The sequence below is a fragment of the Diabrotica undecimpunctata genome, chromosome 6 (assembly GCF_040954645.1).
Source record: "Diabrotica undecimpunctata isolate CICGRU chromosome 6, icDiaUnde3, whole genome shotgun sequence".
NCBI lineage: Eukaryota > Metazoa > Arthropoda > Insecta > Coleoptera > Chrysomelidae > Diabrotica > Diabrotica undecimpunctata.
This window is the reverse complement of record NC_092808.1, coordinates 133,950,915-133,976,164: the sequence shown is the minus strand read 5'-3', so window position 1 is coordinate 133,976,164 and position 25,250 is coordinate 133,950,915. Positions and strand designations below refer to the sequence as shown.

General features: G+C 34.6%; 1 protein-coding gene across 1 annotated transcript in view; it reads right to left on the bottom strand.

Moving 5' to 3' along the window:
* ed (hemicentin protein echinoid) overlaps positions 1-25,250 on the bottom strand; it is a 319,891-nt gene that overhangs the window by 12,687 nt on the left and 281,954 nt on the right. The window contains exons 5-13 of the mRNA XM_072535433.1: positions 13,740-13,866; positions 9,938-10,113; positions 9,547-9,876; positions 8,937-9,458; positions 8,316-8,881; positions 6,220-6,450; positions 5,399-5,582; positions 4,934-5,314; positions 3,976-4,320 (exon numbers count right to left, since the gene is read on the bottom strand). Of these exons, the coding sequence (XP_072391534.1) occupies positions 3,976-4,320; positions 4,934-5,314; positions 5,399-5,582; positions 6,220-6,450; positions 8,316-8,881; positions 8,937-9,458; positions 9,547-9,876; positions 9,938-10,113; positions 13,740-13,866 (2,862 nt within the window). The remainder of the gene's footprint in view (positions 1-3,975; positions 4,321-4,933; positions 5,315-5,398; positions 5,583-6,219; positions 6,451-8,315; positions 8,882-8,936; positions 9,459-9,546; positions 9,877-9,937; positions 10,114-13,739; positions 13,867-25,250) is intronic.

Genomic DNA, 25,250 nt, shown 5'->3' with positions numbered 1-25,250 from the left:
GGCGGAGGCAGGTTTCATTTAGGTTGTAAACTGGTTGCATACCGAGTGCAAATGAAACTACTTTTCAACCGTTGTTTCCAAATAATTGCGCCGTAGGCCTAAGACTACATTTAATAATAAGTTTACAGATTTATAAAATTTGTATTTGCTGTTGCATGAATTTTATTGAAAAATCTCATGATAAATCAGATTTGGATAATAAAAGACAATCAAAGGGAAAGCTATATCTATAGATAAACTATATCTTCTTTGAAATGCACAATACATGCATGGCAAAATTATCATTTCGATACTAGTATAATCAACTGTTCTAAGTTTACAATTGACGCTTAATGATATAACTGCTATAAATAGTATTCCGGCTTTAACGGAGACAAAGCACATGCGTCATGCACCTCTATTTAATTTATTTGATTCATGCCTTGTTTTATCTAAATTAGTATTTACATAAAATGTTAATGTTAATGGCATCAAAAAAAAGTTCCATCTCGAGCTGTATATCATACAGAAAAAGTTAAAACAATGTTTTAAAGTTCAAATATTTCACATTAGATTGACAAAACCCCTTAAGTTAATACTGCGAAAACACTAACTTGTATATTTTATCATCATTTCCATAAAACTACTCAAAAAAAAGTCAAATCAAATTTGGATTTTATACTACGTTTCAACAATTTCTGATTTAAGTGTGGCTTGATCCAATTACTGCTATACTTATAATTAAGTAACTGATTGCAGCCAGTCCGTTGAACGATCGAGCCGACAAACTAGTCAAAAAAAGTTCTAAAATAATTACTACTATATACACTCAGGTCCAAAATAAACGCCAGCCGTTAATATGTGCCAAAATTTGAGGTGTATTTTTGATTTTATTTTTAGTTCAATTTTAATAATTTTCTGAGCAAACTAAAATGATTACTTAACTTGCATATACAATATTTAGTTAAATCCTTGCATTTTATTCATCATACAGGGTTAAGTAAAAGGTTGTTTTATAACCGTTATTTATAAGTACACCTATTCCATAACCAATTTTTTTAAAATGCCAATTTTTATTAAGAATTATTCTTTTACTTCTTCTTCTTGTGGTTCATTCTCCTATAGGTGGTTGGTTATCATCATAGCTATCCGTACTCTATTTGCAGCTGCTCTAACGAGGTGTTCTGAGCTACAACCATACCATTTTCGAAGATTTCTCAGACAGGAAATCCTCTTTCGACCAACGATTCTCTAACCTTTAATCTTTCGTCTCAGACTGTCAGCATTAGTCTCTTTTAATCCAAGGTATTTTGAGCATCCGTCTATAGCTCAAATGCTCAAACTTCTTCATTCATTATTATTTCATCTTTAATGTACAGCTTTCCATCCCATTCAACAAAGTAGATAAACCGCAACCTTTTAACGCTCTTATCCTTAATTTTATATTAAGATCACGATTAGTAAAAATCTTACTACATGCACGGCCACATACAGCAATGTGTGTCACACAATATCTAGAGAAAATTGGTATTTAGAAAATAAACTAGCCAGCATATTTGCATGATTTTCACACCATAGAGCATGTGTGGGACATGCTTGGTAAACGAGTCACAGATCGTAAAGTAGCTCCAGTTACGGTCAATGAACTTCGTATAGCCCAAACAGTTATAAGAGCCAGAGGTGGTAATACAAAATACTGAAATATATTTGTTGTAAAAAGTAGATACATTTCTTTAAGTTGGCCACAATTGAACTGGTCTGCGGCAATAAGTACAATTGTTATGATAATTTTATTATTTTTCTCTTACAAACATTAAAATCCAATTGAAAACAAAAGAATAATTCTTAACAAAAATTGGCATTTTGAAAGAATTTGGCTAAGAAAAAGAGTGCTTAAAAATAACGATTATACATGCCTGTACATGCAAATTAAAATTGGTCATTTTATTTACAGTTTGCTCAAAAAATGATTGGACTAAAACTAAAAGGAAATATACACCTCAAATTATGGCAAATATTAACCGTTATTATGGTGCACCTCAGTATATATATATATATATATATATATATATATATATATATATATATATATATATATATATATATATATATATATACGTGTGTGTGTTCTGACGACTTGCTGAGAAAAAAATATACTTTTAACTTCTGACCACCCTGTAGGAAATCCGAGCTCCGTTACGTAACATGGACCTGTTTTTATTTCAGGAGTTACATTCGTTGAAAGGGTATTTCATGAAATCCACAAAGCATGGGTAATATACTGAATATTTAGGGTACATTACGATCACAAACTCGGCCATGCAGATGCTATTTTTGGTTTCGTAACTTAAAATATAACGTATTTTACAAAAACCATAAAAATAAAAGATGGAATGAGTTGCTAAATTGTTATTTGACACTTACATACTGATTTGTTGTCCCTCAAATTAAACAACTGTGTCCACGACTAAAAAAATCGAATAAAGTCGCAAAATCAATAAAAATTTTGGAAAATGCTATACTATTACACACAATAAATATATTTTTAATTCTAAATTATCAATACAGTTGTAGTGGTCTGTACCTACTGGACAATACACAGAGGTTCTACAATATTAATTATGTTTCAAACATTTTGTTAATTTGTCTATTTTTATTTGAAATAAACTAAAACTTTTTTTCTTATGGTGCCTTTCGTAAGGTGGTTCAGGATGTTGGAGATCGTCTTTACTATGTTGCAGAGAGGAACAGCGCAGTGATAGTTGTGTCATATCATTTCACGGTGTTGTGCAGTCTGTCGTCCTCTACTCGGCCCCAGTCTGGAGTGAGGCGGTAGAAATACCAACTTACAAGAGGCTCATGGTAAGAGTGGACAGAACTAGTCTGTTGCGGGTAGCATGTGCCTACAGGACTGTATCAGCTGCCGCCCTGTGGGTTATCACCGGCTGTGTTCCTTTACATGTGCTAGCAGGTGAAAGGGCCAGGATTCACAGTCGTAGGGGGCGGAACATTGGATATCGAGAAATTAATGAGATAAGACTGGCCTAGAGATTAGTTTCAATCGGTCAGTGGCACCAAGAGTGGGAGGCAACACGTGATGTGACGGAGTGGAAGAAGTCACTAATCCCGAACCTTCGAAGCTGGGTGGACTGTGGGCATAGGCAGCTGGATTATTATCTGACACAAATGCTCACAGGCCATGGCTGCTTCCGCAGCTACCTTTTCAGGTTCGGGAGGGCTCAGTTCGATCAGTGCCTTCAGATCAGTACTGTGGTTTCTCGGATACTGTGACACACACGATGTTGGAGTGTGAGCGTTGAGCGGATGAAAGAGAGAAGTTTAAAAGACAGTGTAACTACAGAATGTTTAATTCTGTGAGAGAAATGGTGGAGAAAATTATGAGAGATGAAATAAGATGCCGAAATAAGAGTGAATGAGAGACAGACGACGCGAGAGAGATGGCAGCCTCGCTAAGGCAGGGGATTGAAAGTCTTTGGTGGTTCGTGTGGGTGCGGTTTCCTCGATGAATGTGTCGGAGAAAGAATGGGAATCGGGTGATAGCAGGGCATCAGAAGAGATGTTTGTCTTAACCGGCCCTTTCATCCTAATGTCTGGTGTGACAGAGGAGAGGTTTTTAGTTGGAAGTGGTTCTCGAAGGTCTCGAAGTGGTTCTTTCGATGATGATGAACAGCTTATTAGTAAAATTGAAAGGTTCGCTTAAATTGATCCATTAATTGAATTTGACACATAACTTGACTTTGAATGAGGATATATTCATTTTATTATAAGTATAATACAATTTATTCTAATCAGGTGTGTTAGTACATACATATGTGGTTGTACTGTATTTGTCAAATCACTGAAAATGCTTTATGAATATATTGATACATTGAAACAAGAGAGCCTTTAGTGTAAAATATTTTTGTAACATTTTGTAAAAAAATCACTGTCACATCAAATTATTCAAATTAATCAAATAATTTAAACAAAACTTACCTATTTCAACACGTTTTTTAGGCTTATGAACTGAAGCGTAAGGATCACTACAATAGTCTTGTCTGGACGGGTTATTACTATTTCTGATATATTCATCGCCATGATTGCTTTGTGTCGTTATATGTGGGTATGGAGCATAATCATCCACTGCTCCATATCCACCATGAGTTATAGGATCGTATCCATAATTTTGTCGATCAACGTTCATGTGATGTTGTTGTAGTTGATTGTTTGAATTACTGGAAGCTGCTGCCATTTTCATCTGCCATAGGGAATCTTGAGAGTTCACACTTCCACCATTGTTTGAGTTGGAGTAACTATTCTCGATGTATCCCATGTTAGCCCCTGAAACAGATTTGTTTATAGAATAAAATATTTATTAACCGATTGTAGCAATTTGTTATCTAACTACCTTTTAAGAAAAACTGTAAAGTTAAAAAGCTACCATATCACTGAGTCACAAAGCTGGTATTGCAAATATCTGCAGTCGCTTAAACAGGGTTCGAATTCATTTGCTATATTCAAAACTTGTCTATCCAAGTCTTACAGAACATTCGGTGCTAAAGGATTTTCTTCAAATAATAATGTCATATGTACAGAAAAGTAGGGGTTTTGAAGAGGTCGAACAATTTTTCTTTAGAGAAACATTAAAAATGCTAAAATATATATGGGAAATATGTAAGTAGAAGAAAACGTTGAAAAATAAAATTAAGAAATTTGCATTTGAAATGTTTTTTTATACGTGTACCAGAGTTGAGGCAAATTAATTAGCCCTCGTAAATGTTTAGGTTTAGCAAGACGTGCCTTAATTGGCTTAGCATTGTCCAAGACAAGCTTTGATAGGGTTTTATCCTCATACAATGTTCGATAGTAGATTAAAAATGTATTTAGGAGGTTCGCTATTTTTATTACAATGACATTTTAAATATACAAAGGTTTAAAACAAGTAAATACTTACAATCGGTGTTGTTAATATTCTGCCTAGCTTGAATATCAGCATTGGCCACATGATATCCATATCCATTTTGGGTAGCATATACAGATTTTTGATCTTCTAAGGCTAGTGCCAAATCCAAAGAATGCTCCAATGCTTTATTATCCATACCGGAGGATGGATAATATGGAGGAGGTGCTTGATTTTGTTGGGGAACAATGGTTGGTTGTACAGAATCCATTTCATAGTCTTTTGATTGTGCTTTTTTGGAAGATTCAGTTTTCCTACATCTACAGAATACTAGAAGGAGGCCAGCGAACAATATCAGCACAATGCAAGCTACTACTATGGCTATTACAGTTGGTGTAGTCATAGCTGATGCTTCTCTTATTGAACCAGTACCAACTGCAAAATAGAAAAGTATAATTTAGTTACAAGTACGAATGTTTTAAAGTTATGAAAGTTATGATTTAAGTTTAAAACGCTTACATTCTGCATCAACGAATTCTCCACAATGTTCCGGATGAGTTTGAAGACACAACTTCACTCGAATTCTTGGTACATAGTCGTCATTAACTCCGATAGGCTCATCTATCAATGCTCTTCCATTATAGAACTTCGAACCCATTTGGTCAAGGCTTTTCTCTTTAAAAGTGTGGGCAAGTCCAGAAACCTAAAAAAATATTATAGTTAGCACTGTCCACTATATTGTTCATTTGCTATAAAGGCATTGCATTAGATAAAACACTTTGCAACTGCAAAAGATAAAAACTTTTAATGGAATTAAATCACAATAAACTATAGTAGATTATTTACAGCAAAATATCAGTAGAGCTAAAGGACGTATCATTAAAATAATTCACCCAAAGACAGGCAGAGAGAGATGGAGAAAGAGAGCGGCAGAGAGATGGATAAAGAGAGCGACAGAGAGAGGGAAAGAGTTAAAAAACATCTTAGAACTAAGCAAACACAAAGTACAAACGTCGCGTCGACGAAAATTAAGAATTAGAAACTGAAAAACAAAAGAAAAAAAAAAAGGGTAAAAAGTAATGTACGGAATATTAAAACCAGGTACATGTGGAATCTATTAGGACTACTAACAGTTGGATATAATTTGAAACGTAGAAAATTACCCAACGGTATGAGGTTCCATAAAATAAAAAATACAAAAAATTAGTTTTGCTGCTTGGCACGGCCTCTGAATTACCGAAAAGATGTAGATGGATGACTTAAGCTATAAATCCATGATTTTGTGTATTCATCAATTTTCAATTTTCAAATAACTATATATGTATTATATAAAACCTTACTTGAAGCTCCATCGTATCAATGACTTGCCAGGCTGTGATTGGATGATTTTCATTGCTAACTGTTTCTACAACAGCAACTAAAGGGAGACAAGTAGCTGGAACGTTGATACCTAAAGTATTCGAGTTTTTGTCGAATTCTACACTTTGAGGCAGTGGGATTTTGTTGACTCGCGTTCTTTCCCTAATTTCCTGCGAGTTCTCGCTGCTGCCTTTTGTATTAATGGCTTTAACCTGTAAAAAATAATATAATTTGTAAAATAATATTATATAAGCAACTTTAATTGATAACTGTACCGTGATTATACAAAAAAAAAAACAATCTTTTATTGGTTTTCATTTACAAATATAAAGGATTTAACCAAATATTAAAAAATAATACAGAACAAACAATCTACCTTTAAAAATTTATTCTAACCAAATTACTTTAAATTAACCTATAACCTATTAAGTTTTAAGTTGACATAACTCATATTTGAGGGGTACGTGGTACTGTAGACTAGTACGAATTTTTATATTATGTTTTCTGCATTTAAAAATTTAAATAATATTTTTAAAATTGAATATTTTTTTAGATTTTTGATAGATTTTAATAAAATTAAAAATGTTGTATAATGGACCCCCTCCTGAGTCGCGTAAATGGACTCTTCCAACTGTTTACCGTGACTGCAAATCACGAACTGCTATTTCGTGGCGTTTCTTCCGTGACGCCGTGTCGTGGCGCTACTTCCGTGACGCTCGCTTCAACATTTTACTATAGAGAAAAAGTAATACAACGCCAGTATAAAAGCTTCGTTTCAAAAATGAAGATGAGAAATGTATGCAAATTTTATTTAAGTTTTTGTATAAAATTATTGTAAAAATTAGTGGACTCTAGTCGAATTCATTATATTTCTGTCCATGTACTAACATTTTCTTTAGCTTATAGTCTATCCTTCATATCCAAATTGAACATGTGGTAATATGCTGTAAGAATTGGATTTCCCCCAAATTAATATACTGCAAATGTTTTGCCTTCTTTCAAGTTAAGTAATATCCTTGACTATTTTGATAATTTACGTTGACTTCAAAGGATTTTCTTACACCTCTAATGTCTGAAAATAATCGTCCAGTTAAATTCTGCAGCTACTTTTCATTAGTTTTGTGGCTCATGATACGTTGGTTTTGGTTATTCATCGATTTTTAAAAATGAGGTAAGCGTCTTATAGAACCTTTTTTCATATTGGTCGGATTTCATCATACGATGACCCGGCATTTGGCTTAATTTCGAAGGAACGTCGTTCTTAAAAAGGAGCGCGTCATTCCATTCTGTTCTTGACCGCCGAACGAATCATATGTTGTACTATTTGTGAAAAGTGTGAGTTGTTATAATTTTTCTATAGGCTATGTTCTAATGGTTTTAGTGTAAATAAGGCAATAACAGTTTCTTCCTTCACTTCTTTATAGAAGGCAAAAATAGAGATCTTCCTTTCCAAATATTTTACTGCTCCATTTGACTTCCTCTACTATTAGTCGTCCAATTTTATTTTTTTATCTGTCCTGTAATGAATATAAGAACTTACTTCTAACTGATGTTCTTTCTGATGGACTTTGATGTAGGACTAAAGTGTAGAATTAAATAGGAGACTAACTAGGACTAGGACCGAAGCGGTCTTATCCATAACCCACCTGGCTTATCCATAATTTAGGATGATTGAAGCCCTTTGCCGAGCTGTGGATTGTCTTTGACTGGGAATAAGGTACTATATAATACATAAACTTGTTTTATATGTTATGCTTCTTTTGTCCAGTGCCTATGTACTTTAAAAAGAAAGAATTCAAAATGAAATACTTTAACATGTATTACCTTTCATAAATTGTTTTATTTATTTATTATTTTAAAAGAAAGTAATATGTTTTATATTATCTATTTATTATTATTTTAAAATTTTGAAATGGATCGATCACATTCGATAAGTGTTATTGTGATTTATTTGTGATTGTTTAATTGGAACAGATTATTTGTTTTCAATTTATTTTACAGGGAGCATATATAAGCTTTAAAAAGAGAATTCCGTGGCGCCCTTTTGAATATCATCTAATTTAAAAATAATACTAACCTTAAAGAGATACGTCTGATATTGCTCCAGATGAGATACATTACATGGCACACTTTGGAAGCAGTCGACTTCATTCCATTCGACACTTCTAGGTATATTATTACAACCTTCAATAACAATATCATTATCACTAGCAATCTTTCTATAATACACAACATATTTAGTATTAGAAATCCCTCCGTTAAATCCAGGTTCCCATCCTAGTGTGACGAAGTTAAAACCGTCATACAGTGATGCAAGTTTAGAAGGCTTCTCAGGAGGACCTTTAGGTTGAAGTTTAATTTTAGTATCGATTGCTCCTAGGTTATTGATGACTTGACAGGTATATTCTCCATAATCGGACCTCTCAATTTTATTTATTTTTAAAACACTTGTATATATGTCTTCTTCGCTAGAAGAATGAACGACGTAGTGTCCTTCAGATGATGAATGCAGGGGATTGATATTTGCTCCATAGAACCATTTGAACTCTGGTTTTGGAAAAGCTTGAACTTTGCATACCACTTCCGCATGTTCAGATAAATCGTATGCAACTTTGTTAAAATGGTGCAACACAATGGGTTCGTCTATAAAAAAAGAAATGTTTAAAATCAAAAATATAAAACAAAATGGGCAACTTACGTTCAATTTTTAGATGCATCGTCGATTCTGTTCTTTTCACTTCATTTTCAAACATACAGGAGTAAACGCCTCTGTCTGAGGGCAACAACTCGTTTCCATTAGGTCTAGCTTTGCCAGAAAATTTCAAAATACTTTGTACACTAACTGCTCCATTACTAGTTTCTACATAATCAGTCTTTACTTCGAACATGTTAGCGTCAGGTGTCAATTCCTCTTCGTCCTTTAACCACTTAACCATAGGACGTGGTTTTCCTCTTGCACTACAAGCCACCACGAATCCACTATCACCAACACGTTTAATCTCCAAAGGTTTGAGTTTGCTTTTAAAACTAGGAGGCACATGGACTTCTAATGAAACTGAAGCTAGTTCTCCTGGACCTAATTCGTTAGTTGCTTGACAGTGATAGATTCCTTCTGTAACCAAGTTAGCGTTGGATATAGTATATTTAGTTCCTGTGGCTAGGATTGTTGTCTGACCACTGGGATCGATCCTAAACCAACGGTATTGAGGTGCTGGCCAACCTGGAAAATTTTATTATTTAATTAAACTGATATTCAAGTGGACAATCAAGTTAAGGTTGTGAAGTAATTAATAAATAAAAAAATATACCTGGTGGAGTGGCAGTGCAGGTCAAAGTGACAGGAGATCCCTCAGTAGCTACTGGTTTGTCAGGCATTATCCTAGCTCTACCGGGGTGATGCCTGACTAAGAGAGCTATAGAAGCATTTCCAACTTTCTCATTCATTCTTAGTGGAGGGGCACTGGGACTGATAATATTGACAGCTCGACAAATGTAGGTGCCAGAATGTTCAGCAGTCACATGACTAAGTTTCAAGGTGTCGCCCGCAAACCGGAAGTCTGGTTTACCGTCTTTAACCCACTCTACTGTTATTGGGTCTGGATTAGCGCTGATGTTGCACTTTATAAATACTGATTCACCTAGAAAAAAAGAAAAAAAATTAAACATTTTGAACAATGACCTAACAAATTAGTTATTTACCTTCTTCGGCTTCTTTCGTCTTTGCTTCTAGAGTTACTATTGGTGGATATAATACGTCTAGTGTTATTTCCTGTTCTCCTACTTTACCCAGACCGTTGTCTGCCATACATGTGTATTTGCCAGCATCCTGTACGCTTACTCTATGGATTGTGTGATTGTAGGATGAGCTTATAAACCTAAAATCGTAAAGTAGATATATCAGTCACTAATTAATAATCAGCTTTTGTTTATTTATTATGGAACCTACAATAATAATTGTAACTCTGGGCATAAAATAAGTACTAAAGATGTACTTTTATAAATTAAATTACTTTTATAAAATTTTCAAAATTTTATACATTAATCTCGTAACTTACAGTTATTTGTGCTTCATATCTTACTTCTGTATTTTACTTAGATTCATAGATGCCAAATATTATTGCCTGTCCTTTAAATAATATTAATAATACATTTGCAAAACGTCCACAATAAACTAATAGTAATGGTTTCCTTGTTAAAAAAAAGTATAATTTCATACGGAAAACTGACTGCAACCAAATCGAACACTCCAGTACTTCAATATAAAAAGTTTCTTTCAACATAAAATAAAAACAAACTTCCTGTTGAAAACAGTCAATTTCTGGCCTTTGATAAAAAACAGTTTCTTTGAAAGAAACTTTTTTCTTTCAAAAGTTGTTCGAAATTTACCGGAATGAATACAGTTTATCTCGAAGTCAGCTATCTTCAATCTACCCAGGACTCCCGTAGAACAATAACTTTCACTCACACTTTTTCTTTGTAATGAATTAAATTAACTTTTTTCAAAAATTCACTGATTTTAACTTTGAAAACACCACATGTTTTCCAAACATTCATTCTCAGATGCCCTCCTTTCTTGGTTCCCTTATTTTTATCTGTTCGCTTCTCTCCTCCCAAAACAATTCCTAGCCAATACGCTTCTTCAATTTTCTCCCCGCCAGACTTTTTCTATCCTACCTAAATTGAAAACAAAACCATCTCTTCGTAATCATACCTTTTCCTGTCTTCCTAGAAGCCTATAAAAGAGCCTAGACCTTCCCAAGTCTATTACGCCAGTCAGTTCTATCCATTGCCAATTGTTGTCAGTTTGCTGCGCCTATTTTTCTACCATCCTCATCTACACCATCCCTGCATCTGAGTTTTGGCCTACCCCTACTTCTACTTCCCACAGGTTGTGACATAAGGATTCTTCTAGGAGGGTTGTTCTGCTGTGATCTTTGCCAGATGTGTTGCCCATCTTAGTCTTCCTATTTTTATAAGGGATACTACGTCTTTACCACCAAATATATGTTTATATCTGTGATATATCTCGTAGTTGTACCTCCTTCTCCAAACACCATTTTCACAGATGCCACCGAATATTCTTCTCAGGATCCTTCGTTCAAATATAAGCAGGAGGTTTTCATCTGCCTTGGAAATAGTCCATGTCTCCGACTCATATGTCAACACCGCTTGTATAAGGTTATTGTATGTATATGGTTATTTTTGTTTTTTTGGCTTAAGTTTCTGCTTCTCATATGTCTACTCAGTCCAAAATAACATTTGTTTGCTAGGATTATTCTTCGCTTGATTTCTTCCGTCATGACGTTCTCCTTGGTGATCAGGGAGCCTAAGTATGTGAATTTGTCCACCACTTCAAAGGGAGAGTTATCAACCGTGAATTGGTGGCCGATGTTTCTGGCTCTATTGTTGGGTGTTGATGCCAGTATCTTAGTTTTCTCCTCATTTACTTGCAGGCCCATATTTTTTGAGGCGTTTGACAAGGTGGTATACATTTCTTCTAGCTTGCGTGTTGTGCGGGCAACTAGGGCAACATCATCTGCATATGCCAAAATTTTTGATGATTTATTAAAAATGTTTCCTCTGTTGTCTATTTGGACATCCCTGGCCGCCTTTTCCAGAGCTATGTTGAAAAGAAGACACGCCAGCGCATTTCCCTGTCGCAGCCTAACATGCGTTTCAAATGCCTGTGATTGTTCGCCCTGTATTTCGACTTTGCATTTTAGCCTTAACCAATCTTATCAGTTTATCGGGGATGTGAAATTCATCCATGACTTCATACAATTTATTTCTTAGGATACTATCATAGGCCGATTTAAAATCTACGAAAATATGATATGTGTCGATATTGAATTCATTGGTTTTTTCCAGTATTTGCCAAAGATCTAGTCTGTTGTTAATCGACCAGACCTAAAACCACTTTGATATTCGCCAAGAAGCTCCTCTGAATATGCACTCAGGCGACCATATAAAATACTCGAAAATATTTTGTATGCTGTATTAAGGAGGGTTATTCCCCGATAGTTTCTACATTCCAATTGATCACGTAGCGGGCAAACGATCCCAATACACCACTCTTCCGGGATTTGTTCCTCATTCCAGGCTCTCAGTATGATTCTATATATATGGTTAGTTAGAGTAGCACCTCCACATTTAATAAGTTCCGCGGGTATACCATCACTTCCTGAAGATTTATTATTTTTTTAGACGATACGTTACTGATTACTTTTGTCGAGGAAGAGTTGCAACCAAATTTATGGTTTTCAGCAAACAGATGGTATAATCCATCAACAGCATAGCTTACGGAATACAGCTAAAAAGAGTTAAGAACATCAGCCATTGGACGCCAATTTTGATGACTGTTAAAATTTCTCGACATCGCTGTTGAACATCTTTAAGATGTGAATCTACCGAAGAATATTATGGATAAACTGAGTGTACTGAAGAAGATTTACGGAGAAATGGATTTAGGAAAGAAAGTAGATGGCCTCCCTTCGTTTCTCCTTATTTCTTAGTAGCCACTAAACGATGACTCGGTGTTGACATAATGGACTGCCGAAGTGATGACGCAGATTTTATTGACATCTGTCAGTTTCACTTTCCAAACAAACCTTGTTTAGTGTGGATAATTTGTATTTTTCGTTATTTTTTCATTTTTTTTTACAGAATCTTTCCGCTTTTTGCAATATTTATTCTAATTCTAATATTCTAATAGTATTCTAATAGTTACTACAACAATTTTACAAGGTTGTGTAAATAATAAAGCATGTTGTTTTATAAAATATAGCAACAAAATGCATGTATCAATAAAGTAAGGTTAGAATTTCTTTAATTTAAACTTTTAAACTATATTTCATAGAAATAGAACACTGAATTATAATGGTATTATCGTAAAAACACTATACTTAAAAGAAAAAGCAGCAGAGGAAACAAAATTTTAACTTTATAGAAATTAAAAAGTCTTGAGATTTGATCAACTTTTGTTTGGAATGTAATAATAATACTATGGCCGCCGTAACGTCACACTCCGGCTGTCCATTGTTGACGTCAGCGGCGCTTCCGCCAAAAATTTTTCCTTATACAACGATAGGTCATCTACTAAATAGGTACTAATAATAATACCGAATACTGTTATTTAGAAAATTATATAACATCGATAATATTAATGACTTCAATCCCGAATAATATTTAATTCTATATTTGATATTAAAAGTTAGATAGAAATGTGCCTTTTCAAGATGGAGGGTCGAATAAACGTTAAAATTGTTTTAATATTAGAGTTACATTAGTTTATTTATGATAGAATTACAGTTATAATCTTAAAATCAATAGACAATTTACCTTATAGTAAATATTTAATAGTTAAAGTAGATACAGCTAACCCTACAGTTTCTAATTGACCGTTCCATAAATAAATAAATTTAGGGTTATATATCGTAAAAACGAGTTAACAAAACCAAAACTCGTCACCGCTATAACTCATCATTTATTAAAAGCCACTTACCTGTTGTTCCTGGTCCATCTAATGGTCGTAACTTTCGGTTTGGCGTCTACGGAACACCGGAGGGTGGCTTGGGAATCCCTTTCAACACGTAAGGGATTTTCTGGTCCTATTTCAACTCGAGGAAAATCTGCAACGAAAGTATACGTTGGTTTGTTAATGTATACCAATATCAGGAAAACGTTTAAAGAGAAATTGGGTTGGGAGCCGTAACAAAATGGCTAAAATATTATACGGAAAACGAGCGTTTCTAGATTCAATTTATATTTTGCAATGCGGATTTTATAGAAATATTTTAGTACGATATCTATATTGGCTTTAAGTTTTAATAAATGCTTCTAAACATCCGGATATAACAGTTAAAACGGTATGTAACACATGCCTTTAATATACTTGCATAAACGTACACCTAGATACCATGGTGCCACGCCATTGCTTATGAGCCACGCTAATTTGAGACATAACAATGTTTTATAGTATCAGCAATCGGTCTGTAGGAAATAAAATTCATATTTGTTTTATGTCTCAATATTTCGTCACGATTTTGTGACTTGTTCAGGAGAAAACTGTAAATTTATTAGAATAATAATTACTGGATGTAAAAAAGTGAATATTTCAATACTTACAACTAAAAGAGTAAAAATTTAAATTTTGCTAACATATTATCTAAATGATATTTGTTTGATTTTAATATTTTTAGGAGTTACGGTAACCGTAATACATTAGATTTTTATAGAGTGAAGTCTTATATTGGACAATTTTTAGTGAAGAAAATAAAGTACACAATTATTGTGACAGTATCACCGATATTGTAAAGTGGAAAGATGCAATTAATATTAGAAAAATGAGAAAGACTCAGGAACATAAAATGTAATTGATGGTACGTAGTCAGTTATTGTTATACTAATATTGAGAAATGGAATAAAATTGTAGGTAGACTTACTAAAAGAGTATTAAGTAACTATTGTTTTTTAAAAGTTAAGATCTATCGTATCATATATTATTTAGTATGTTGCAGTAGATATTACTCAAATGGTTGGTGCCTTATAATTGATAGACTCAGGAAATTTGCTAATGCGTAGCATTTCAAGGAAAAATCTAAGCAAATCTGCCGGATGCAGTATCTTTTTAAACCAATCTAATATGATTCTATTGTCATTTGTTCTGATGACTTTGGTATCTAAAAAAGGTATACTATTTTCATTTTCATACTCGACAGTGAATTAAATATTTCTATGAAGTGAATTAAAGATAATTTGTAGTGTCTGGATATGGTTGAATGGTATACTTCATAAATATAATGTCATCAACAAATTTATAAATAAATGCTAGTGAAAACGGCAACTTTGAGATTCTAAGATCTATTAAATGGTCTAGGATAATTGTTGCTAAGATAGGGCTGCCCATTAGTGTTCCAAATATTTGTTTATAAAATTTATCACAAAAACAAAAATATGTGCTGTCAAATTAGTAGGTCCGCGGCTTCCGCGGTTAGTACAATTAAATACTATTGATACTATTGATACTAGATTGATACTATTACAAGAATTAAACTCAACAGTCTTCCGGGTTGAAACGCGTCGATCATCATTGCGCCTAGCTTTCGACAACCTCTCTGATGTCTTATTCAGGGCTTCCGAGGTCTCAGTCTCCCGAGCCCCCAGACACTACTACACTGATTACTAATCAATACATTACTGGTACTGGGAATAGAGGACAGTTCATTTATACAGTCGATGCGCGAACATTTGTGACAGTAAAACTTTGATTGACGGGTGGAGCGGACGATATTTTCTTTATGAGAGGTGTCCAAGTCGAAGATAACCTTATGCAGTCATCTCTTTTATTGAGACAATTTGGCCTTTTTTCAATTTCTACGGCGTCTGAAATTGAGTCGGAATTGCGAACAGAAATGGAATGTTCATAAATCCTATTTTGGATTCTACGATTTGTTTGGCCTATATAGGATCAGAGGCAGTCTGCACAAGGAATTTCATAAACTTCGTGTTGTTCATTTGGAATATTACCTTTAATTGATCGGACAAGAGATGAAAGTTGGGGGTAAATATTGTCTTAATTCATCTAGATTTAAGAATTTTGTCAGTGACATCTTTGATGTAAGGAAGAAAAGCTTTCGTATGATGAGGGTATGAGTCTCTGGGTTAAGATTGAGTGGGATATTGATGTCTGTGGATGCTCATATTGATGTGATTTTCGCGGTAACCGTTTTAGATGATGGCTTGTTTTAGGCCTGATTGGCTTGATTGGCTGTAGAATTGATTTTGGAAGATAAAGTAAGTGTTTGACTGATCCAACTCTCTTCAGAATCATGAAACTGAATGTTTAAACTTCAATTTAGGAACTTGGCAATTTCAAAAATAATAATTTACATAATATGAGTTTTCAAGCCTCGAAAATGCGTATTTTTACATTATTCGGCTTTTAAATCGCTTTTTTTTTAACCTATTCTCTATCCTTCCATTGTTGGATGTAGGTCTCCCCCAGTTCTCTCCATCTTTCCATATCTTGAGCTGTTCTCTGCCATGTGGGACCTCCTTGTTTCCTGATGTCATCTTTCCACCTCCTCTGTGGTCTGCCTCTTGATCTCTTTGCATTGTATGGACGCCACTTTCCGATGGCATTGTTCCATCGTCCGTCTTGGAGACGTTCATTGTGTCCAGCCCATTTCCATTTCAGTTTTGCTGCTTGTTCTATCGCGTCTACTGTCTTTGTTCTGGTTCTGATCCACTGGTTACGTTTTCTATCTCTAAGTGATATACCCAACATTTGTCTCTCCATCGCTCTTTGTGCCTTCTTTATCCTATCCAAATTGGCCTGTGTAAATGTCCATGTATGTGCTCCGTAGGTGAGCACCGGTATTATACAGGAGTTATATACCTTGCTTCGTAAGTATAGAGGGATTGTTTGATTTTTTAGAACGTAAGAAAGTTTGCCGAACGCTGCCCATCCCATTCTTAGTCGTCTCGATATTTCGGCTGTTTGATTTTCTCTGTTAGCTCTGATTGCTTGTCCTAGATAGATATATTCATTTACCTGTTCTATTTTTTCTGTTTGTATTTTTATTGCCTCATGGTCTTCCGTGTTTGTCATTACTTTTGTTTTGTTGAAGTTAATTTTTAGGCCTTTTTGCAGTGATTTTTCATGAAGTAAAATAAATCGCTAAAGCTTAAATCGCTTATAACTCGAAAACTGTCAACTGCAGAGAAAAATGACACGAGACCTTTTTGTTTATAATGAAACAAAAAACTTAAAAAGTCTCCGGGACAAAAAAGATGATTTTTGGAATTTGTTTAAAAAATTTCTGACCAAATCTTTCGCGAGGTACGCTTTAGATTTGTTTAAAGAGGACATGTTTGGACAAGAATTCGCAAAGAAACCGAATCAGAAACATTTTTCTTACGGGAGCGGTCTCACAACATGGTCTAACACGCTAATTATCAAAGCACGAAGGAGTTGAAAATAAACTAAAAAGATAATGTTTATTTTTGGAGGTAGAATTTTCTTTAACTCGACGACTCAATATTTCATTATGAAGAGGGCTGTAATAAATCCAAAAACGCGTTTATAAGACATCAAACGTGTTAAGAACAGATGGATAAACACAAAAAGGAAGAAATTATTAAGGAACAAAATAACCAATCAAGTAAATTTTAGAAAACGTAATTCATCCATTCTATTAGTTAACTGTTTATTCTTTACAAAAGAGTAAAGAAATTTCCATTTTGGCATTTTCGTTTCAACTTATTTAAAACAAATCGGACCAACTTCCCAGACTTTTAACGTAATGATGCATATTTTGTAAAACAATTTAAGACTTATTTTGACAATTTTTCAAGGTTTGTATTTGTCTACACAGAACAGAAGAAACATTTTTAGCCACAATGATATAATTCAATTGAAATACAAATGTTTGTGTCGTCGGGCGGAAATTCGTGTACGGTTTTTTAAAGAGCACCTTTCGCTACAATTTTTATTGTTTTTGTAAAATTCAGTTGATTGATTCAGGGGTAGAAATTATTGGGTATAGAGATATGGGTTTGTCGTATCGCGAAATTGGCCGTCGTGTGTGGACAAACAAAGGTAGAGGAACAAGAAGAAGACCAACTGGTCAACCGAGACGTACCACAGAGCATCAAGATAGGCGCTTTAGATTACTGGCGCTGCGGGACCGTTTTGCTACTACGCGTCAAATTGCTGACCAATGGTTTGGAGTAGTAGGTAGACCTACTATACCGTAGCATTCGAGCCTTTGGACTGGTTTCATTCCACCCTCAGAATCACAATTCTGTGGGTGGATGCACAGAATCAGCAACGAGATTTCGGGTTTGCTGTTGAGAGGCATGTACAGAGGACAGTTGGAGTAATGGGTTGGGGGGCTATTGTCTATGGTAGCCGATCACCACTTGTGTTTACTCGAGGCAATATGACAGCTGCGCGACATCTTACAAACCACTTTACTGCTTTATCTCGACCGCCGCCGAGACGACCTTTTTCAGCAAGACAACGCGCGTCCGGCTATTGCTCGTTAAACTATGGACTTTCTCCAAGAAGCTGGCGTTAATGTTTTGCGGTGGCCGCCCAGTGCTCCGGATTTAAATCGAGCATGTGTAGGATACGATGGAAAGGAGACTATCCACTTTGCACCGCCCTCCACAGACTCTGGCACAGGTAATATATGAAGTTCAAGTTGTTTGGAACGAGGTGCCACAAGCAGACATCGATCATCTCATTTTGTCAATGCCTAGACGTATACAGGAGTGAAAACCTAATTTTTTTTCATTACTTGTTAATATACATTCTTGACAACGTTATCGTTTCATTTTTTATGTAAATCTACCATGTTGCTTAGAATTAAGTTCAAGAAATTATTCCTTCTGGGTGTAACACTTCTAATCTCACTGAGTATATTTACGAATACGCAACCTTGTGTAAACAATGCAATTCATATATTTAAAACGAAAATGTAGATACAGAGAAATCAATTAGTTAGTATCGCTGACAAAGTTTTGTAATGTAATAAGCAACCCGACCTGGGTCAACTTTATAATTGTCAATTTATACCAAAAATTAAAAAGTAACAATCTGTCGTTCTTTTGGAAAGTGAACACGGAAAATTAGTTGGGCTAGTGCAACGGGAGCCCGACACTAAAGAAAACAAGTATTGAAATATTGCTAAAACAACTAGTGTTTCCTCTACCTCATCCCTTTCGTGGGCAGATGTCCACCCGGTTTCCAAAGGTACTTTAGGCCTGTGTCTGGGTACCGTACAGTCACATACGGTATTACCAATTTTATTTAAGATGTTATTATATCGTGATCTAAATATTAGGTACGTTAATCATAATTTTTCGCAGTCTGTAATACTTCATTCTCGCCTCTCCACTTATAACGACGATTAATCACCTTACTTCGCTAGCTGTAAACACTGTTTTACGTCGTGTTAAAATTATTCTCTGAAATTAATAAAAACCCTATTTGTAAACGATAACGCCTGAGATTAGTCCCGCTAGAGGTCGTAAAGAATTTGCGATAAGCAAAAAATAGTACAAATTTCACGACTAAATGAGCCAGGAAAAGAAACATTTCCGTCATCCTAAAGAAAATATAAAATTGCATATAAATACCGCACATTCATCTGGATAAGAATGCACCTAAACGAGTAAATGAGAAACTTGAAAAGTTGCTGACAACGTAACACGACTTTAAAATGGCGAAATAGCAATTTGCCCATTTCTCGCTTTGATGCTAGAGGTAGCTACAGCGTAAACTTTAATGTTTGTAACAGATCGATGTTCGGTAGGTGCTTCAATTTTATTCATCGCTGATTGAACAATTTCTACGCTTTGTAATAATTTAAAATGTTTTAGATAGTCCAGTTTAGGTTTTTAATTTAGCAATTCTGGTTTCATCATAGTTAATTTATAATTAATAAATGTGAATAATTAATTTTTTCAAAACTAATTATTCATGATTCTGAATCTCTCGAGTTAAAAATTGTAACTTCTCAATTGTTGCCCGTTTTGAACACCTTTTTTTTTATTTTTTTTTCGTCTTTATAGAGGGAAGTCTGGAATCTTCAAAAGACATCTTAGTCCAGGACGCCGCCTGACTGACCTTACTGTAGGATTCGTTCTTCGTACTCCTGGCGATAGTTCCCCAGGTACTTTAAAATGCCCTCTCGTCGCTAAGTCTACGCCGAACGCCTATTTGCTAAACCAGACCCTCTATGGACCGCTGTAAGGCCGGCATAACTTACGAAGCACAACCTTCATTCATTCATTCACAGACTGTCAGCAAGGAGGCTCCCTGTCTCGTTCCAGGTAGCATATGGAAGACCCTCATCGCTCCTATTACGGCATCGCTCCCAGACGGGCATTTCCTCCTTGCCCACAGTCTGACTCACACAGTCTAACTCACACTGTTTAACTCATACAGTCTGACCCACTTTTCTACCTTCAACTTTCAGCATCTTTCCCTTTACCATTGCCGTTGGTCCAGCTGTCTTTCCTCCTCTTCTTTTTTCTTGATAACTGCACGCATATAGTTGTGCACACTAGTTCAACCTGCTTTATTTTCAATCATTATTTCAATCATTTATCTCACTGTAACAAAATTCGCACTTGTCTCTCTTTCCATTCTGTTCCTTTCTAATATCCATTTGTTGCACTCTAATATCGTATGTGTCACAGTTTCCGAGTATCCACAGTATAGGCATTCATCTGTGTCAGGTGTTTTAGAGCCTACCTCTCTAAGTTTCCAAACTTAAGAGAGGTAGGCTCTAAAACACCTATGTCCTGTGAGCACCTGCGTTAGTAAATAATCCAGTCGCCTGTGACCACACTCCAGCCAATCTCTTATATTCGGGATCAGCATCTTTGTCCAATGTTCCACATCCTCAGTGTTGTTCCATTCTTCTTGACATCTTTTAATTGAGCTTTATCTTTCCTGTCTTCTCTCGACCATAGTAAGGTTTGGGTCTCTTTTCTCATAGAGCTCTTTTCTTTCGAACCGATCGCGCGATTGTGATCCCACCAAGTACAAGACAGTAGACTTTTTTTGATATAGTTATTAAGTTCCTAATATATTATTCTATTTCTTATGAGAGAAAAGAGAGAGTCATTAGAAAATACGATCTTTAATTAAGGTTATACAAAATAAATTTAAAATTATCGTCACATATTTACAGACAAATCTAAATTGAATAAAAGCATAAGCTTTGCACTCACTATAATAGTCGCACACAGATTTTTCATTTCCTATTTATACACCAACACAACCAGTTAGTTAAGAATAAAACTAGTTGGCATCGATAAAAAAAATTATCGATAAAAAAGTTTAATGTAATTTAATAATGAATCAACAATAACAAAAATAACTACTTGTTAAAAACTAACAGTTACCAAATTGTGCGCCACCTCGACCTGACTGGTTTGCAGAATGTATCGTGCTGCGTGTAGTGCATTCCTGAGCGACAAAGAAACTGACAAAATATGTCAACTTATATTTCATAAGATTGTAAACTTGAAGCAAATATATATTTCATTTCGGAGAAAACAAGTTAAAACACTATTTCATGCTATTTAGTATGTAATAATTATACCGGTACACCCGCCAAACTCAATTTAATGTTATTAGAAAAAGTTTTCTAGTTATTTTAAATTATAAAAACAGTTACCGTCAGTTAATTAACGTTCAAGAAAACAATTATATACAGTGAATCTATTAATGAAACGAATCCTATCACAAATGACGTTTTTCTTGTACTTTTACCACATCAATCACGCAGGGTTATTAGGGGAATTGCAGACACAAGAATTTTGTTTGTTGCATTAAATTATAGTACCCCTATTCTCTTTAAATATATACTTCGATAATGTACTTTTTCAGTGACTAAGAACATACAATGGAGTTAATTTTAGTAATGCAATTCTTCCTTCTCTAATACGATGGTCCTTCCTTCGTCTTTGTTTTTTCATACACTACATACATAAGGAACTTAAATATATAGAAAACCTCAACAGAGAGAAAGAATTCAGAACATTCTATAAGAAAGTTAACATAAACAGAAATGAATTCAAGACAATGCAGAAGTCAGAATGGTGACCTATTAACAACAAGGAATGATGTATTGAATAGATGGATGGAATACTTTAACCAGGTACTTAATATAGATTAATAAGAAGAAAACCTGGAAGACGAAAGAGATGAGGAAAGGGGAACAGATGAGAGGGAAGAGGAACCACCAACGATTCTTGAAGTTCAAGATGCAGTTAAAAAACTAGCCAGAAATAAATCACCTGGAATAGATAATCTCACACTTGAACTATATAAAGAAGGTGGCCACAATATCATAATGGCATTACAGCAGCTTATAAAAGAAATATGGACACAAAAATCCCTCCCCAATAATTGGAATATTGGAATAGTTTGCACTATACACAAAGGAGATATCTTTGAATGCTCTAACCACAGAGGAATTACGCTTCTAAATGCAGCGTATAAAATATTTTTCACAGTACTATGTCACCGTATGGCACCATATGCAAAACGGATAGTAGGAAAATACCAGGCTGGTTTCAGAGGTGGTAAATCGACAATTCATCAGATTGCAACCCTGAAACAAAGGACTATGGCATAAATACTCATCACATATTTGTAGACTACAAAGCAGCCTACGACTCTGTGAATAGAGGGGAAATGTTCAAAGCAATGAAAGAGCTAGGAATACCAAATCAGTGCGTAAATTTAACAAAACTAACTCTTAAAAAAGTTGAATGTAGAGTATGAATTCAGGAAAACTGTCTGAACCTTTTAAAACAAATAATGGGCTGCGCAAGGGTGACCCTCTCTCCTGTACACTGTTTAATCTGGCTCTGGAAAAAGTAATACGTATGTCACAAATCATAACAATTGGTTCAATATATAATAAATCAGTGCAAATCCTTGCCTATGCTGATAGTATCAATATTGTTGGGAGAACGAAAAACGCTGTAAGAGAGGCATATGTAGCATTAAAATAATCAGCTACAAAAATGGGTTTAATAATAAACACCAACAAAACTAAGTATATGAAAATAAGCACGCAACCACAAATCCTACGACCACTTGTTATAGAAAACGTCGTCATCGAAGCAGTGAACGAATTTGTATACCTGAGAGCGCTCCTTAACACTGAAAATAATACTACTATAGAGATAAACCGCAGAATTTGCACGGCCAACAGACGCTATTTTGGGCTCAATCCCCTCCTTAAATCCACAATTATATCGAGCAATACAAAAATAAAACTCTACAAAACAATAGTACGCCCAGTCCTACTGAGGTGGATAGGGCATGTAATGCGGATAGAACAAAATGACTCAGCTAGAAAAACGCTCCTTGATAGACCCATTGGTCAGAGAAGAAGAGGAAGACCCAGAACGAGGCTCCTTGATAACATTGATGAAGACATGAGAAATATGGGAATACGTGCTTGGTGGAGGAAGGCGATGGATAGGGACGACTGGAGAGAAATTCTTGAGGGAGTTAGGATCCACACAGGCATGTAAAGCCAGAATGATGATGATGACATACATTAGGATCACTTTGTATGGTGTTTTATATTGAAGAAGAAGTGAAAATAATTTCTACTGTTCTAACAAGTCCTTTTAATTTCTCTACCAGAAAATATATCAACGCCATTTATAAGGCTTTTTCTTCTACATACCATAATGTATACTGATAGTGTGGTGCTCGTAGAAAATAATGAAAGGCAATTAAAACACAGAATAAAAAAGTGGAGAAAGTTTCTTAAAGAAAATGGTCTAAAAGGAGCTCAAAACAGAATAGGCCTTTGACAACAGTATGACCAAGACAAATTTTGTTTATAAATTAAATGTTATAAAGGAAGCCGGTTTCGAAAAAAAAAAGAAAGAAATTAACGTGGAATTGTCAAAAGAAATTATATATAATAATACTGATACTATTGCCAGTTCTGACACATGGAGCGCTGTTATCGATTTGATTGGCTCCACTTTGCAATTGCATATATCCAAGTAATTGACGATTAGTATTCTAAATAAAAACAAAAATTAATTTTTATGAAATATATTTCTCCATTACTGGAGTCCGTCACTGAAAATACGAGCTAGTATATATCATACGAATGTCGAGAGATAGCTTCACCTGAAGATGTTGGAGAAGACGTTTATATTGAGTAATAAAAACTTTATAAAGCACCGTGCGTTTTAATCCTCTTTATAGGATTCTGTCTTAGAGTTGTAATGTGGTTGATGACATACGACATAGTTACTCAGTGATGAAACGGGCCCAAGGCTCTACTATTCGAAATCGAACCAGGAAAATGGAAAATCAGATTTAGGTATTAAAGCGATATATAGATAGTACACAAATTAATCGATGTTGTTGAATAATTGAAGTGTAATTACGGAAAGTGGCTGGGGACGAAAGAGATAGAATATTACCCAGCAAATTTTGCCCAAAGACTAGGTGTCTCTCTTAATTATGTACATTGTTATTAACACAAAATCGGCTTAGGTGAATCACAAATAAACGATTAGTTGTTAATACCAGGTGCAGTTTATAACTAGGGCAAGTTAGCAGTTTTGGCAGTGATTACGACTCGAATACGAGGAGGCTCTGTGAATTGACTTTAAATAACGGATGTCTGGAGTCGGTAGATGAGCTACATGACATTGTCAATGTAGATTGTTTATATATTATATTTTTATCTCTGTTTTGTGGTTATGAATGTACATTTTTGAAGTTATACTTCTATACGCGCGCTCCACGTTGGAAATTTGTATTGGACTGAATCTGAGAAATCATTACATATGTAAGATAATGAGTAAGAGAGAGACAGAAGATATATTTTCTCTCTCTTCCTCTCTCGAATATAAAAATGTTCATTTTGTATATATATTTAATATTATATATTATATATATATATATATATATATATATATACATATAATATTATATATAATAAAATATTTAAAAAAGGTAAAAGAAATAATAAATTAGACTTACTCACAATCAATTTAATTTAACTAATCAGACGACCGGTTTCGCTTTCTACAATATGCAAAGCATCTTCAGGTCACCATACAAAGTTAAATAAATGATGAAAATAATAAACCCATTTATTTAACTTTGTATCGTGACCTGAAGATGCTTTGCATATTGTAGAAAGCGAAACCGGTCGTCTGATTAGTTAAATTAAATTGATTGTGAGTAAGTCTAATTTATTATTTCTTTTACCTTTTGAAATGGACTCACACAAGCTACACATTCATTATAAAATATTTATTAACATTATTACTGATGTGATATGTTTTGTATTATTTATTAAATGTTCATAATTATATTAGTCTTTTGTATTTCAAAATAATAATCTCAATAAATTACTGTATGACCCAGAACTGTCAATTTTGAAATACGTTTGTGTCATGTCCTCGGTTGTATAGTAGTCAGTACCCCCGCCTGTCACGCGGG